Source organism: Mauremys mutica, chromosome 1 (assembly GCF_020497125.1).
Source record: "Mauremys mutica isolate MM-2020 ecotype Southern chromosome 1, ASM2049712v1, whole genome shotgun sequence".
In the NCBI taxonomy this organism is placed as follows: Eukaryota; Metazoa; Chordata; order Testudines; family Geoemydidae; genus Mauremys; species Mauremys mutica.
Genome location: NC_059072.1, coordinates 213,909,459 through 213,927,209, shown reverse-complemented (window position 1 = coordinate 213,927,209; position 17,751 = coordinate 213,909,459). Strand labels below are relative to the sequence as shown.

Here is a 17,751-nt window from a genome sequence, read left to right as displayed (position 1 = left end):
GGGCTCAGGGCAGCGGAGAGGCTCGTGGCTACGGTCGAAGTGCATCGTAAGGGAAGCCTGCCTTTACATTCGGGGATGGCAGGCGCCAGGACCCTGGACAAGCATACACATCAACGAATCACCCGGGGCAGCATACACCACACAGACTGACCCTGGTGACTAGTGACTGCAGTCTGTGTGTGCCCTGCAGTTGACCCTGCCCCCAAGTCTGTACCCTGGTAATGTGGGCTATGCACTGCAATTAAAAATCCCCCCCCCCCACACACAAAGTCTTCTGACACGAGAAACGTGACGGAAACAGTGAGTAACAGCAAACAGCTTTTAATAATGTTATACACAGTGGGGGGTTGAAACTTGGATTTGGGACTGGGTGATCCTGTAAGGGAAGAACTTCTACAAATTTAGAGCGCGAGAGGTGTCTTGTACATTAGCGCTCTGCTGCGGTCCAGTGACAGTTCTCACGGCCCCTACCGCCCCTCCTTCTTGTAACTTTGGGTGAGGGGGGGACAGGACTTCTTGGCGTTGGAGGGCGGTTGCAGATGCAGTGCAGGGGGGCTCTCTCCTCCTGCCTGCGGTCCTGCAGAACATCTACAAGGCGCCGGAGCGTGTCCGTTTGCTCCCTCATTAGACCAAGCAGCGTTTGAGTCGCCTGCTGGTCTTCCTGCCGCCACCTATCCTCCCGTTCGATGTGTGTGCGATGCTGCTGACACAGGGTCTCCCTCTACTGTCTCTGCTCTGCCACCTCTGCTCTGGAGCAGGCCATCAGTTCCTGGAACATCTCGTCCCTAGTCTTTTTTTTTCGCCGTCTAATCTGAGCCAGCCTCTGCGAGGGGGATGCCGGGGCAGTCCGGGAAAGAGCCGAAACTGTGTGATGCGAAAAAGTAAGTGATTTCCTTGAACAAATACAGGTTTGCGGACAGTGAACACAGTCAAGTCAGTTTAAGAGAGCAAGACTATACAGGGCACCAAGTCTCACGAGATCTCAGAACTAGTTCGAGATTTCGGAGTACGCTCTCATTGGCGGCGCCATTGCACAGGAGAGCGGACAAGTGGGGAGAGACAGCTGAATCCGTCTTGCAGACAGTCCTGGTAAGCCTTACAGTAGATAATGCTTATCAGTTAGTGGATAGCTGTGCTCTCCTGCTAAAGGCAATGTGGAAAGCAGAAAGGATGAGCCTTTTGCAGCCCCTCCCGCCAGTGCACGGGAAAGATCAATGTATGCTTGTTCTCTGTGGCCTCTAGCACGTGGCTGTTAGGCGAGGGTCATTGTTATGCAACCTAATTTTAAACCATTAACAATAGTAACAATACACTAATTGCCCTACTTAGATGCAGTATTTCCAGAACGAGATCACCCTGAGGCGGGTCACCCGTGCCCAGAAAGAGAGGATGCTAAGGGAAGCGCTGCACCGACCAGGACCATATGCAGCAATGCTCGTGGAGGCGATGATCCCTCTGTATATTCGGATGTCCTGGCAAGGAAGAGTTTGCTTCAACGGAGCGCCCAACAAGGCACCTCTCCCAAGAAACCTCCTGCGGAGGCTTTTCGAGGAACTGTATGACACCTTCGTTGAATTGTCGCTAGAGGATTTTTCTTCAATCCCTCTTTGTGTGGACCTACTTTTCATATAGTTTAATATTTACAATTTTTTATATAGTGTTTCTATTTTTTCTATACATATTTTATAAAAAATAAATGTTTACACGTCTATAGCACTTACCGCCTGATCCTTCCCCTGATTCTGAGTCCGGGTTAACGGCAGGGGAGGGTTGGTAGGGGATCTCTGTGAGAGTGATGAAGAGATCCTGGCTGTCAGGGAAAGCGGGAGTGGGTTCGCTGTCGCCTGCGCCGTCCTCCAAAGACCATTCCTCATCTTCCCCATCGGCGAACATTGAGGAGGAACTGTCCCGGTACACTATTCCGTCCTCGGAGTCCACCGTCACTGGTGGGGCAGTGGTGGCAGACCCACCTAGAATGGCATGCAGTGCCTCGTAGAAGCGGCATGTCTGGGGCTTGGCTCCGGAGCGTCCGTTTGCCGCTCTGACTTTTTGATACCCTTGTCTTAGGTCCTTGACTTTCACGCGGCACTGCATCGCATCCCGGCTGTATCCTTTGTCTTTCATGGCTTTCGAGACCTTCTCGAAGGTCTTTGCATTCCGCTTGCTGGAGCGCAGCTCCGAGAGCACAGACTCCTCGCCCCACACAGCGATCAGATCCATGACTTCCCGGTCAGTCCATGCTGGGGACCTCTTTCTATTCTGGGATTGCCCGGACTCCTCTGCTGGAGAGCTCTGCATCGTTGCAGGTGCTGCGGAGCTCGCCCCGATGTCCAACCAGGACGTCAGATTCAAAGTGCCCAGACAGGAAAATGAATTCAAATTTTCGCGGGTCATTTCCTGTGTGGCTGGCCAGAGAATCCAAGCTCGGACTGCTGTCCAGAGCGTCAACAGAGTGGTGCAGTGTGGGATAGCTCCCGGAGCTACTAAGTTCGATTAGCATCCACACCAAGCCTAATTCGAGCTAGCCATGTCGAATTTAGCGCTACTCCACCTGTCGGGGTGGAGTACCATATTCGAACTAAAGAGCCCTCTAGTTCGAATTAAATGGCTTCCTGGTGTGGACGGTTGACGGTTAGTTCGAAATAACGCTGCTAAATTCGACTTAAAGTCCAAGTGTAGACCAGGCCTAAGACTCATAAAATCATAGAATCAGACTGTAAGGTCAGAAGGGACCATTATGATCACCTAGTCTGATCTCCTGCACAATGCAGGCCACAGAATCTCACCCACCCACTCTTGTATCAAACCGGTGTCTGAGCCACTGAAGTCCTCAAATCATGGTTTAAAGACTTCAAGGTGCAGAGAATCTTCCAGCAAGTGACCCGTGCCACACGCAGAGCATGTGGGCAAGACTCACCAGCCAGACACCCAGGAAAGAATTCTCTGTAGTTACTCAGATCCCACCCCATCTAACATCCCATCACAAGCCATTGGGCATATTTACCGCTAGTAGTCAAAGATTAATTAATTGCCAAAATTAGGATATCCCATCATACCATCCCCTCCATGAACTTATCAAGCTTAGTCTTGAAGTCAGATATGTCTTTTGCCCCCACTGCTCTCCTTGGAAGGCTGTTCCAGAACTTCACTCCTCTGATGGTTAGAAACCTTCATCTAATTTCAAGTCTAAAGTTCCTGATAGCCAGTTTATATCCATTTGTTCTTGTGGCCACATTGGTACTGAGCTTAAATAATTCCTCTCCCTCCCTGGTATTTATTCCTCTGATATATTTATAGAGAGCAATCATATCTCCCCTCAGCCTTCTTTTGGTTAGGCTAAACAAGCCAAGCTCTTTGAGTCTCCTTTCATATGACAGGTTTTCCATTCCTTGGATCATCCTAGTAGCCCTTCTCTGTACCTGTTCCAGTTTGAATTCATCCTTCTTAAACATGGGAGACCAGAACTGCACACCGTATCCCAGATGAGGTCTCACCAGTGCCTTGTATAACGGTACTAATACCTCCTTATCTCTATTGGAAATACCTCGCCTGATGCATCCCAGGACCGCATTAGCTTTTTTCATGGCCATATCATGTAAGCAGAGTCAGGATGAGCTCTACCTTGACATCTGGTGGTGAATTGTGGCGAGTGTGGAAAAGAATTTCAGGGGGTGGTCTTGTTTTCATAGGCACACCCACCCCACCCAGCATGAGCCCACAGCTGCCCAAATGGTCACTTTGGCTGCTGTGGGATCCCCAGTTTCTCTGTTACTGGGGCAGGAAGAATAAAGTGTTGTTACCCTGATTATGTGAATCAAGGCCAGTGGAACTGTTTTATGACAGAGGGACTTGCCATCGACCAAGTAGCACTCGCTAGACAAGGGACATGGGTTCCAAAACCCAGTGAACTGAGAGAGGCTGGGGACAGGTATTTGTACCTCACGGCATGGGCCCCTTTTGAGGGCCTGAAACACCAATTGCACCTACTCCTCTCTCCACTGTTGAAGAACAGAGCTAATTTTGATTCCATTAAGTGTCTAGTTACAGGCTGCTGAGCTGAATTCACTTTGGGCCAATGGTGCACCAGCACTGGGGCTCCCCTACTACAAGCAGAAATCACTAAAAAGCTAAAATTACTGAGCTGAGATCACTGAGTGCTGTGTTAACTAGTGGGGGAGCCTGAAGATATATTGCTAAGCAGCTGGCAGAGCGGAGCAGTTTGTGGGATGGTTGGAGCAGCCCATAGGACAGCGAGCGGAGCGGAGCAGAGCTGAGCTGAGCAGTTTGGGGGATGGTTGGAGTGGCCCATGGGACGGCGAGTGGAGTAAAGCTGTGCAAAGCGGAGCAGTTTGTGGGACGGCGAGTGGCTCACGGGACGGCTGGTGGAGTGGAGTGGCTTGTGGTGAAGGCTGCAGCAGAACCCCACGCAGAGGCAGGGCAGTCGGCCTTGGACCACGTAAGGTGCCTCTTAATACCCCATGTGCCCCTTTCTTCCCCCCCCCCACCATTTCCACCCAGCTGCGGGGGGAGGGGAGTGTAGAACTCTGCAGATAAACTTTTGAACTCTGGGGCTGCACTGACCAGGGACAGAGACTTTTGGGTTGTTGGACTTTTGGGGGGATTTTTGGGTTGCTGGACTCAAGAGATTCTTGGAGTGTTGGACTTTTGGGACTTTGGGGTGATCTTTTGGGTGGCTGGACTTAAGACCCTGAGGGGAAAAGGACACTGCCAAACTAGGTTGGGGGTGGGTCTTTTGCTCACGGTTTGTGTTATGAATCCTGTTTGTGGTGTTTCCCCAACACAATGCCACATTGTTTCCATCCTTTATTAAAATGATTTTGCTACACTCAGACTCCATGCTTGCGAGAGGGGGTGGTATGTAATTGTCCCAGGTCACTGGGTGGGAGCTCAAGCCGGTTTTGCATTGCATTATTGAAACAGAACCCCTAGATACTGAACCCGGCCCTTGTTGCTGCCAACTCAGACTGGCAGAAGGTTTACATCACATTGGCGGCTCACAGTCATCCTGTGATCAACCAATACTCAAAAGTCCTTCTCCTCCTCTGTTACTTCCAACTGATGCCTCCCCAGCTTATAACAATAGTTCTTTTTATTAATCCCTAAATGCATGACCTGGCACTTTTCACTATTAAATTTCATCCTATTACTACCACTCCAGTTTACAAGGTCATCCAGATCTTCCTGCATGTTATCCCGGTCCTTCTCTGTACTGGCAATACCTCCCAGCTGTGTGTCATCTGCAAACTTTATTAGTTCATTCCCACTTTTTGTGCCAAGGTCAGTAATAAAAAGATTAAATAAGATTGGTCCCAAAACCGATCCCTGAGGAACTCCACTAGTAACCTCCCTCCAGCCTCACAGTTCACCTTTCAGTATGACCTGTTGTAGTCTCCCCTTTAACCAGTTCCTTATCTGCCTTTCAATTTTCATATTGATCCACATCTTTTCCTAATAATTCCCCATGTGGAACCTTATCAAATGCCTTACTGAAATTGAGGTAAATTAGATCCACTGCGTTTCCTTTGTCTAAAAAAATCTGTTACCTTCTCAAAGAAAGAGATCAGGTTGGTTTGGCACGACCTACCTTTTGTAAAACCATGTTGTATTTTGTCCCAATTACCATTGACCTCAATGTCCTTGACTATTTTTTCCTTCAAATTTTTTTCCCAAGACCTTGCATACTACAGATGTCAAACTGACAGGCCTGTAGTTGCCCGGATCACCTTTTTTCCCCTTTCTTAAAGATAGGAACTATGTTAGCAATTTTCCAGTCATACGGTACAACCCCTGAGTTTACAGATTCATTAAAAATTCTTGCTAATGGACTTGCAATTTCATGTGCCAGTTCCTTTAATATTCTTGGATGAAGATTATCTGGGCCCCCTGATTTCGTCCCATTAAGCTGTGCGACTTTGGCTTCTACTTCGGATGTGGTAATACCTACCTCCATATCCTCATTCCTATTTGTCATCCTACCATTATCCCTAAGCTCCTCATTAGCCTCATTAAAGACTGAGGCAAAGTATTTGCTTAGATATTGGACCATGCCTAGATTATCCTTAACCTCCACTCCATCCTCAGTGTTTAGTGGTCCCACTTCTTCTTTCTTTGTTTTCTTCTTATTTATATGGCTATAGAACCTTTTACTATTGGTTTTAATTCTCTTTGCAAGGTCCAACTCTACATGGCTTTTGGCCTTTCTAACTTTATCCCTACATGTTCTGACCTCAATAAGGTAGCTTTCCTTGCTAATCCCACCCATCTTCCATTACTTCTAGGCTTTCTGCTTTTTCTTAATCACCTCTCTGAGATGCTTGCTCATCCAGCTTGGTCTACAACTCCTGCCTATGAATTTTTTCCCCTTTCTTGGGATGCAGGCTTCTGATAGTTTCTGCAACTTTGACTTGAAGTAATTCCAGGCTTCCTCCACCTTTATATCCCCAAGTTCTTCAGTCCAATCCACTTCCCTAACTAATTTCCTTAATTCTTTAAAGTTAGCCCTTTTGAAATAAAAAACCCTAGTCATAGATCTATTTTTGTTTATCCTTCCATTTAGTTTAAACTGAATTAGCTCATGATCGCTCGAACCAAGGTAGTCCCCTACAACCATTTCTTCTATGGAGGTCCTCACTACTCACCAAAACCAAATCAGCAACTACTTGGTGAAGGAATCCATCAGCTATCACATCTAGGAAAATCTGAGCCCTATTGTTATTACTAGCACTTGTCCTCCAGTCTATATCTGGGAAGTTAAAGTCTCCCATGATCACACAATTCCCATTAGTATTTACTTCATTAAAAACATCCATATCCAAATCAGATCCCGGCGGTCTATAGCACACCCCAAGCACTATCTCAGGGGAGGCTCTAGTAGCTTTCTTCCCCAATGTGATTTTTGGCCAGACAGACTCTGTCTTATCCATTCCATCCCTTCTTATTTCTTTACAGTCTACTTCATCATTGATAAACAATGCTACTCCACCACCTTTGCCTTTATTTCTGTCTTTCCTAATCAGCACATACCCTTCAATACCTGTACTCCAGTCATGACTAATATTCCATCTTGTTTCTATTCTCCCTATAATATCTGGTTTCACTTCCTGCACCAGTAGCTCTAGTTCTTCCATTTTCTTACCTAGGCTCCTCGCATTGGTGTACAAACATCTTAATTCTTGCCGTTTGGCTTCACTCACATTCTTTACCCGATTAGACACAGACATTCTACTGCCAATATCACCTATTAGAATTGTATCTACAGTACCCCTCCTCCATATGTCCATTCTCCTACCCATGACAGTATCCTTTCTTGCTTTGTTTTCTTCCCTCTGAATGTTAAAATCCAGAATGGAGATTACCTGGACATCTCCCAACCATCTCCCCCCAATTCCTAGTTTAAAGCTCTCAATCAGTTGTGCCCGCCTCCATCCTAGAAGTCTATTTCCCTCCCTACTCAGGTGAAGTCCATCCCTAGAGAACAGTCCTCTGTCCATGAATGCCTCCCAGTGGCCATACATCCCAAAGCCCTCCTTATAGCACCACTGCCTGAGCCATCTGTTGATCATCATAATCTTGTCACACCTTTGTTGCTCTTCTCTAGGAACAGGCAGAATCCCACTGAAGATCACCTGAGCCTCGATTTCCTTAAGTGTCTTCCCCAGCCTGGCATAGTCTCCCTTGATATGTTCCAGCGAGAATCTAGCCGTATCATTTGTTCCCACTTCAAGGACAATCAGTGGATTCTTTCCCGCTCCCATTAGGATCCTCTTCAGTCTCAGGTCCATATCCCGTATCTTAGCACCAGGCAGACAGCACACCCTTCTGTTCTCCAGATCAGCTCTAGTTACAGGCCTGTCTATTCTTCTCAGTAAGGAGTCCCCAATCACATAGACCTGCCTTTTCCTGGTCCACTGTCCACTTTCCTCACCCAGCAGTCTCCCCTCAGAGTTCTTTGGTCCTGCTTCCATCTGCAAGTCAGAGCTTTTCCCTTCAGCCTCTTCATGTCTTTGCTCCATCATCTGCTCGAACCCCCTTCTAAACTCGACTAGAGTTTCCACCTGCATCTTCAATCCTCAGATCTTTTCTTCCACCAGCTCCATCAGGCGGCATTTCATGCAGACAAAACTCTTTTCAGGTACACCCCCCAGGATCATGTACATGCCACAGCTTCCACATCCAGACATCTTCATTGTGCCTTCCACTGCTTGGGTCACTACAACTGCTGCCTCTGTATCTGCCATAGGCTTCCCACCTAAATCCTGTAAATCTGGGAAAAACAAACCAACCCAAAACACCACCACTCACAGCAAAATAAACCCCCAACAAGCACCAAGACACTGCTAGAACACTGCACACTCCCTTCAGTAGCCTGTGTGATCCTCTGCCTGCCTCTCTTAGTCTTCCCCCAAACTCCTCCTGTAAAGTCCCACGCAAACTCCCCTGTTTACAGCTCTGTTTACTGGCTCCTGTGCCGCTGCAGCTGTCTATGCTGCTGCCTGACTGGCTGGCTACCTTTATAGGACCCCTAGTCAGAGAAGCCCCGCGCCCTAATCAGGGCTCAGCTTCTCTCCCAGCACACTGCCCCTACCAGCCTCCACACATACAAATACAACTACAAATACAGACCCAGTGGTGCCCCAAATTTTCAGGTGCCCTACACAGCCACATATTCTGCATATGCCTAAGGACGGCCCTGCTAAAGTAGACCCAACAACCAATGTAGTGCTGCAAATGAAGACCTGGCACTTCCAAAATCCTTTTTTGCACTTATACCAATAGTTGAGTGGGTACTTGTACAGTCCTAGTAGCTACTGCTTTTTAGATGACGCTGAGGTAGCAGTGCATATTGAAAGGGGAATGCTCAATGATGTGCTGTAGGGAGCTCTCAAGGATCATACTGAGAGGAAGGTTAGAATGATTTCCCAGATTCTGATAGCACCCTCTTCCTGTCAAGATACTGCAAAATTATCCTTGATATAAGTTACTCAACCTTGGGGGCTCATAGAAATATTTCTGAAGAGCAATTACACACATGCGTACACAAAACATATTTTGCATCAATTAGCAGATATTTTCAGAAAATTCTGCAGAGAAATTCTAGCTACTCAGTACAAGGTCTTTACCCTTTAACCTGTGGGTTTTCAATCTGGACGTCGCAATCGGGTATAAGGAGATTGCAACTACCTCTTCCTTACCATATTGCTAAATGGATAGGGAATCTGAGATGAGAGAGACAATATCAAATTGTAAGGGGTAGAAAAATGTTAAGAACCATTGCTGTAATCCCTCCCTTCCAATTATATGAATTGAACACAGTGCTATATTATCAATATACTCAGTATAGCTTTCAAAGACCAAACATAAACATTTCCACATAATACAGAGAACATTACTATACAGAAGTCATATCCCAAAATGTAGTGTAACATACAATAGATATAAGGACAACCTAGGTATTTCAGAATTATTCTGGTACTAGTAATACTGATATAGCAAGTCTCGGTTTTCCATAGTGCCATATGTAAATACAATAATATTTTACTCAAGTATGCAGTGAACTTCAAGGAACTGCCCTGCAGATTTTGTGCAACTGAACTTTCTTGAGGGTATCTATCTATGCCAGCGCCATAACTCCCAATGAATAAATCCTGACATAACTCTTGAATCAAAACTATTAGGGAATGAAAGTGAAAAACTATGGACAATGAATCATTTTAAATAATTATTTCATATCCAACACTGATAAGCTAGAGGGGTCTCAAAGGAGCCCCTTTTTAGAAGAGCCAGTCTTTGAGCCCTGTAAAGGAGAATCTCAGCTTTTTTTCCTTTTTAATAAATTATTTAGCCGTAAAATATATTACTAAACTTGCACTGTCTATATAAATGTAAAACATCTGCAGACAATAAATCTGTAATATGAGTATCTATTATTGTATATATTTTAACTTTTAAGGATTCTGTTCATTCACATTGGTTCCCCATGTACTCCAAAAATCATTAGTTAAAACAAATTTTGCAGAAAAATGAAAGGCATCCATTGTAGAAGTACTTACAGCCATTTAAGTTGTTCTCTTTGTGACACAATACATCTTCACCTCCCACATCACTTGTACTATTCAGTACATTACATTCAGAACTAGTGAAAGAGAAAAAGCAATATGCTAACTGAGCTGTAATTTATAATATTAAATAAAATGGTCTCTTCGCATTTCATACATATAGGAATGCAAATGACTGACAAAATCTGACAAATATGGTTTTAAGAAAAAGTGATTTTGGCATAATCTACCCGTAGAAGATATTGAATTTTATTCTGTTCTTAAGTTATTGTTATTTCTAGCTCCAAAAACAGTACATTCCTTCTTCAATTCATCTGCATGTTCTTTTTCAAACTAAACAGATACGCAAACTCCACATATAGAAAAGGAGGTTACAAGTTCAAAAATTATGATTGCTGGTGATTGGCAAATCAGCCCCAAGAGTGTATGCCCAATAACAATTTTTAATTAATACAAATAAATTTAGTCCCAGTTCTTTCCCCCCCCCATCTTCATATTAGTACAAACCTATAAGAATTCATTTAATTATAATTCACCATGGACTTTCTTCCAAAGGGGATTAAATAACATTAATGCAACATTAAGACTGACATTTCGAAACTACAGAAGACAGGACATTCAGGAAAGCTACTTACCTTCCCTACCTCACAGCAGTAATCAGAGGATATATATTAAAAGAAAGTGAAGCTCTCAAATACTACAGGTATGGAAACCATGTAACTACCAAAGATAGAACATTCCCTGAAAAGTTCACTTCCACGCATCTAGGGTGACCAGACAGCAAGTGCGAAAAATCAGGACAGGGGGTGGGGGATTATAAGCGCCTATATAAGACAAAGCCCCAAATATCTGGACTGTCCCTATAAAATCGGGACATCTATTCACCCTACATGCATCTGCAAGCATACCAACAGAAGCATGACTTGTAACAATGCAGACTACATAATTTGAGATTATGATCTGGATCTTTTGTTAATCAAATGGGCTTTTCAGTTGGTTTACCAACCAATGTAAGTGCTACACTAGTCAAATGGAGGTGTATCGACATGAACTGTGTTTTGGGTAATTTTATGTTTGAGGGAGAAGGAAGAAAATTGAAAAATCTTTTAAGGCATTTTACATCAAATTGTTTTTATATTCACTAGAGAACTTTAAAATGTTATTAATGTTGAGAATTGCTGAAACCCCTACCCAATCATAACAAATCCTGCTTTTTTTTACTTGAGCACTTGGGTTGAAGACAGTAAAGATAATAAACCATACCAAATTATACAGTAGATGTATACGATTTTTTATGTTTATGATCATTGGTAAGAATTTCATTTTGATAGTTGGCCGGATGCCTATAACCTGGGATTGGTACTACTTAGAGTGTTAAATCAAAGTGAATAAAAATGAATGAATTTGAGGACAAATCCTGCCATTTTGGGGCACCTAAATCTCCCCTGTGAAAGGACTGAAGGATTTGACCTGAAATCCACCTTTTTTTTTCAAATTGACTTTGATTTAACATACAGTACTAAGCAATACTAATCCTGGGTTTTAGGTGACCTGACTTCAGTCAATGGGAGACATATCTGAATAAGGACTCCAAGAATGACCCTATGGGATAAATAATTTCCAATAATAGGGCTTGTGGTAATTCACACCTGAAGGATAAAATTGACATCCAGAAAAGTAAGAGATGTTGGGATTATATAACTGGAGAGAGTCTCCTTTAGTTCAATAAGTGGAACTAGAGTTTTAAACTTCAAAGGTTCCTGGTATCACAGACATCTGGGATAGAACTCCGTGCAGTTGAAGAAATTTCAACTACAATTAATGTCATTCGGATTTTTACTTATTTAGACCCAGATTCTACACTGTATCTTCTAGCATAAAATGTACCACCTGTGCAAAGTTCCATTTATTTCACTGGGAGTCTGCATATGTGCAGGAGTCTATGCTAGTGGATCCCAATGATTGGGGCCTTAGTTACTTCTCACATTTTAAACTTCAACACACCTGAAATTTTATCTTGTCTCATTTATTCTTCTTAGGCTCCCTCCCTCCACAGTGTCTACGGTTTTTAATGCATGTTATTTACTTATAGAACTAGACATCGCAAGTTGAACTGCATGCATTTTGTCGTTTTCTCATGGACATTTCTAATCCATGTTGAACAATAACTATATCACAGTTCATAGGAAGTATGGAGGTGAAATGTGTTTCTTGCCAATTTTAAGTTTCAGGAAGAAAGAGAGGTTACTTACGAGTAACTGTAGTTCTTTTAGTAGACTGTAGGTACAGATTCAAACCCTAGCGTGTGCCTGTGCACTCTGCATCAGATATAACCCTCTGTAATGCAGTGCCACCACTCACTATGCATGCTCCTTCAAAGGAATTAGCGTTTGAACCCGAGTTCTTATAAGATGTCATACCCCAGAGTCCCCTCAGTTCCTTTCAACCAGCAAAACCACGCGCATTATTCATCTGAATGAAAACCAACCCCAAACCTGTTTATTGGCAATTTTATGTTGCAGGGAAAAGGAAAAGATACTGAGACCCTTTTCTAAACCCAATACATCATGGATTCAGTCTTGGCCTCATTGATGTCAATGGCATTTTTGTCACTGAATTCAATGGAGCCAGGATTTCACACCCTCGTTTTCACCCTATGTCTCTAACATGCTTTGGAATGTACGAATGACAAGTGCTATATAGTATTAATAATAACATTTTCTTCTGCATCCTCTACAGCAGCGGTTTTCAAACTGTGGGTCACAACCAGTACTGGGTCGCGGAACGGAAGGCACTGGGTCGTAGCTGCTCTGGTCAGCACTGCCGACGGTGCTGCCCAGCTAAAGTAGGCTAGTCCCTACCTGTTCTGACACCGCACTGTGCCCCAGAAGCAGCCAGCAGCAGGTCTGGCTCCTAGGCAGGGGCGCCACGGGCCTCCTAGGAGCCAAACCTGCTGCTGGCACCCTAATTCCTGCCTCAGCCCTGAGCCCACCCCAACCCAGAGCTCCTTCCTGCACCCCAAACCCCTCATCCCTGGCCCCAGTGCAGAGCTTGCATCCCCAGCCCAGAGCCCCCTCCCACACCCTGAACCCCTAATTCCTGGCCGCAACCTGCATCCCAGCCCTGAGCCCCTCCCACACCCCAAACCCATTGGTTCGCAGGCATCAACAATTTTCTTCAAGAGGGTCACCAGAAAAAAAGGTTTGAAAACCACTGCTCTAGAGAACTTGGAAATTTTACCAATGGGAAACATTATTCGACAATCAAAATAAAATCTATTTTTCATCTTTTCCTTGTGCAACATTTATAAAATTGTATTACTAATGTTAAGCCAAATTAAACATTAGAGGCCATTACAGTGGATGCACAAGTAGCTAAAGAGCACATATTCAGCAGTTTGTCCTCTTATTTGCTGCACCGGTTGTTACGGAAAGATCAGCATCCAATAATAATGCTTTATGTTTTACACTTCATAGTCAGTCAGTCAACAGGGTGTGATACAGGCAGAATTTGACCATGACATTTAAGTATCAGTTGTATAACACCATTACTGAATGAAGAAATTTTGGTGGCTGCATCACACATGAAAATTGCAATCTGCATGATGTGTAATGTGCTATTCAATCATTTGAATAACTGCTATTTAATCTGACACACTAGTACCTTAGAAATTATCTCTGAATCCCTCACTTGAACATAAACTAGTCAAAAACCAGATTTCCTGTCAATATTAATTAATGTTAACAATAAAAGACTTGCGTTGCTCTACATGCAAATTAGACAAATTCATCAATACAGAATAAATATCTTCTAATCTGAAGTATTTGAAGCACAGTCATGCATACTTCAAGATTTTTTTTTATGTTTGAACATGCATGCATTGTAATACGTTTTCAATATGCTTAGATATGCTCATTGTGTCTGGTCTTAAAATCTGTCCCTAAAATTGGTGATGCATAAAATAGAACATACAATGGACTGGCTTTGCACACTTTTTCTCATTCATTATTTAGGAACTATCATGACTTATAAGTGGCAGATAAAATGTTTTCATCAATTATTTGTGTCAAACAATGAATGCAAAGACAACTCACTGCATATCCTTTCTTCCTCTAGTTACACAATTCTCAGTTTGCAAATTTGAATTTAAAATATATTATACGCACCTGTACTATAAAGTAATGTTGTAGGGTATTAGATTTAGTTATATACATTATACATTGCATAGGAAATACAAAAATTACTGTTGTAAAATGGACCTAACTTTATGCAATCCCACTAACCAAGCCACAAGGGAAATGGGAAGGCTGCAATGCATGCATCACTTAACAATATTAAGATTGGCATTTTGAAAACTACAAAAGACAGGACATTTCTTGGGCTGGGTTGTAATTTAGCCGGCTATAACTCCTTACCTAGCTTTTCTCTCAGCTAGACCCTTATTTTCTCAATTAATCCTCAAGCCAGGAGGATCCAGCAAATGGTTTTCTCCTGCTGGTGTCTGCCCTGATATGAGGGAGGAGGCAGCATTTATGTTGGTCCCTTTCTCTCAGTTCATCCCAATTGGTTTGGGAAGAGGGGAGTAATTCCCTGCCCTTTCCTCAATGCTCCTGGCTCCAGCCCTTAAAAATACAGGATCTTCTCCCAAGCACGCGCGTGGGTGTGTGTTTGTTAGTGTTATAGGGATAAGCCACATGATAGGATGGGCTGAATATTAGGCACGACAACCCTTAAAAGGGCTGACCATCCCATCACACTGGCCCAATGAATTCTTGCCCCTAAAGGAGCTCTTCCAACTACAACATCTGAATTCTCAGGCCTCTTACAATAAACCATTATTCAGTGGTTCAGGATTAGGTTGTCTAAATATGTCTCCTCTCCATTTACTCTCTGCCATCCTGTCCCACTCCGGCTGTTGTCTGACATAACTACTCTGGTACTCTTTATTACAATTACAGTGTTTTCTTTGTGGGACACATTTCCCTCATAATCTAAGGGTCACAAAATGAGTCAGCACTCTTGTGATAGTTTTTGTTTCCAGTTCTGATTTCTGTCCATTTTTTCCTCACATAAAAACTGTCCATGCAGACAGACAATGCTTTCCATGGAAAATTAATTATGTTTTGTTTTTTGCACCAGAATATTTTCCCCTTTAATATACATTGGATATGGATTCCCTTAGCACTCTAGGTTCTTCCTACTTAATTTCTTCTTCTTCTGACAACTACCATCTAGATATTCCGGTTAGGAATCAACTTTACTATTTTCCATATAAAATTATATGTGCATGATTGTGACTGGGAGCCATAAGCCCCAACACCCTTCCCCTCCTCCCCTTGCCCCATTTTCTAATGTAAAAGGATTACTTTAGGTCCCTTACAAGGTACTTGGAAAGTGTGACTAGAATGGAAATTATATAAGTTTTTGCTTTCTCTACCTGACCTATTGCAAGAGTGTACACAAATGTACTATATCAATTAACTGAAAAAAGCTGACCTGTGCACTTGTAGTCTGCCATTAAATGGGCAAAAAGATACATTTCCAAATGTTCACACTTTATTGGACAAGCATCTGCAATTCCATATAACCACTAATGTTATACCCGGTTCTATAGTGCTCAACATAGGTGTCCTTAACAGTGCAAATTCTATTTACAATAGTGGCACAAATGACTATAAGGAAGTATTCTGCACCGCATTTACTCAGCCAAAACATCTGTTGGGAGAATGGTTTTTAATTGGATGGTTGCAATTCTAATAATGTTTAATGGGGCAGGAGTGTTAAACCACCCTGACCCCCCACAAACATACCGAAAACCCCCCTAGGTATTTACTTGGATCCAGTATAGTATTAAATGGCTTCCTTAACAAATAATCAATAATCAGGAGATCTGGCAGTTTCTCAATAAGACAATATTAAAGTCACAACTATCCCAAGGCAAAGGAAAGACAGAACAATAAGGGGCCAATATGACTACATAAGGAGCTCGTTAATGACCTGAAAATGAAAAATGAATCCCACAAAGTGGAAATATGGACAAATTCCTAGGGAGACGTACAAAATAACAGCACAAGCATGTAAGAACAAAATCAGAAAGGCTAAGGCGCAAAATAAGTTATTCCTAACAAGGTAATAAGAAAAGGTTCTTTAAATAAATTAGGCGCAAGGTAAAAATGAAGGAAAAGATGTAGGTCTTCAACCTAGTGAAGGAGGAGAGCTAATCATGCAAGGCTGGAAAGAACCTCAAGAAGTCATCAAGTCCAGTTCCATGCACCAAAGCAGAACCAAATAAACCTAGACTAAATATGCCCAGGTTTTTTCCACATGTCCTCACAGGTCAGGTTTCCTAACCCTTTTATCATTTTTGTTTCCCTCTTCTGGACTCTCTAATTTGTCTACATCTTTCTTAAAGTGTGGTGCCCAGAACTGGACATAGTATTCCAAATGAGGCCTCACCAGTGCCTAGTACACAAGGACGATTACCTCCCATGTCTTACATTCACCCACGAAAGCTCATGCTCCAATACTTCTGTTAGTCTATAAAGTGCCACAGAACTCTTCATCGCTTTTTACAGATCCAGACTAACACGGCTACCCCTCTGATACTTGACTCCTTTTAATATACCCCATAATGATATTAGCCTTTTCTGCAACTGCATCACACTGTTGACTTGTATTCAATTTGTGATCCACTATAACCTCCAGATCCTTCTCAGCAGTACAACCATCTAGTGAGTTATTCCCCATCTTGGAGTTGTGCATTTGATTTTTCCCTTCCTTAGTGAAGTACTTTGCCCTTGTCTTTATTGAATTTTATCTTGTTGATTTCAGACCAAGTCTCTAATTTGTCAAGGTCATTTTGAATTCTAATCTTGTCCTCCAAAGTGTGTTCTTAACAATGATGTCATCTGTAAATTTTATAAGCATGCTCTCCACTCCACTATCCAAGTCATGAATGAAAATATTGCATAGTACCAGATCCAGGACTAACCCCTGAGCAAATCCCACTAAACACTCAGTTTGACAGCGAACCATTGATAACAACTCTTTTAGTTTGGGCTTTCAACTAGCTGTGCACCCACCTTATGGTAATTTCATCTAGGCCACATTTCTCCAGTTTGCTTATGAGAATGTTATATAGAACTGTGTCAAAAGCCTTACTAAAAACCAAGATCCATCATATCTATTGCATCCCCCCATCCACTAGGCAAGTAACTCTGTCAAAGAAGGAAATTAAGTTGGTTTGACATTTGTTCTTGACAAATCCATGCTGGCTATTCCTTATAGCCCTGTTATACTCCAGGTGCTTACAAACTGATTGTTTAATCATTTGTTCCAATATCCTTCCAGGTATCAAAGTTAGACTGACTGGTCTATAATCCCCAGGGTCCTCTTTGTTTTCCTTTTTAAAGATAGGTACTATGCTTGCCCTTCTCCAGTTCTCTGGAACATCACCCATCCTCCATTAGTTCTTGAAGATAATCGCTAATGGTTGTGACATTGCTTAAGGCTAGTTCCTTAAGTATCATAGGATGAATTTCATCAGGCCCTGCCAACTTGATTACATCTAATTTATCTAAATATTCTTTAATCTGTTCTTTCCCTATTTTGGCTTGCATTTCTTCCTTGTTCATATTAATATTATTGAGTATGTGGGCACCATTAACTTTTCTAG

The 17,751-nt window shown here is 42.9% G+C and overlaps 1 protein-coding gene across 2 annotated transcripts in view; it reads right to left on the bottom strand.

Annotated features, from left to right (window-relative positions):
- CFAP47 (cilia and flagella associated protein 47) overlaps nt 1–17,751 on the bottom strand; it is a 647,660-nt gene that overhangs the window by 378,817 nt on the left and 251,092 nt on the right. For both annotated transcript variants that reach the window (XM_045022903.1, XM_045023700.1), the window contains one exon: nt 10,071–10,153. In XM_045022903.1, the coding sequence (XP_044878838.1) occupies nt 10,071–10,153 (83 nt within the window). The remainder of the gene's footprint in view (nt 1–10,070; nt 10,154–17,751) is intronic.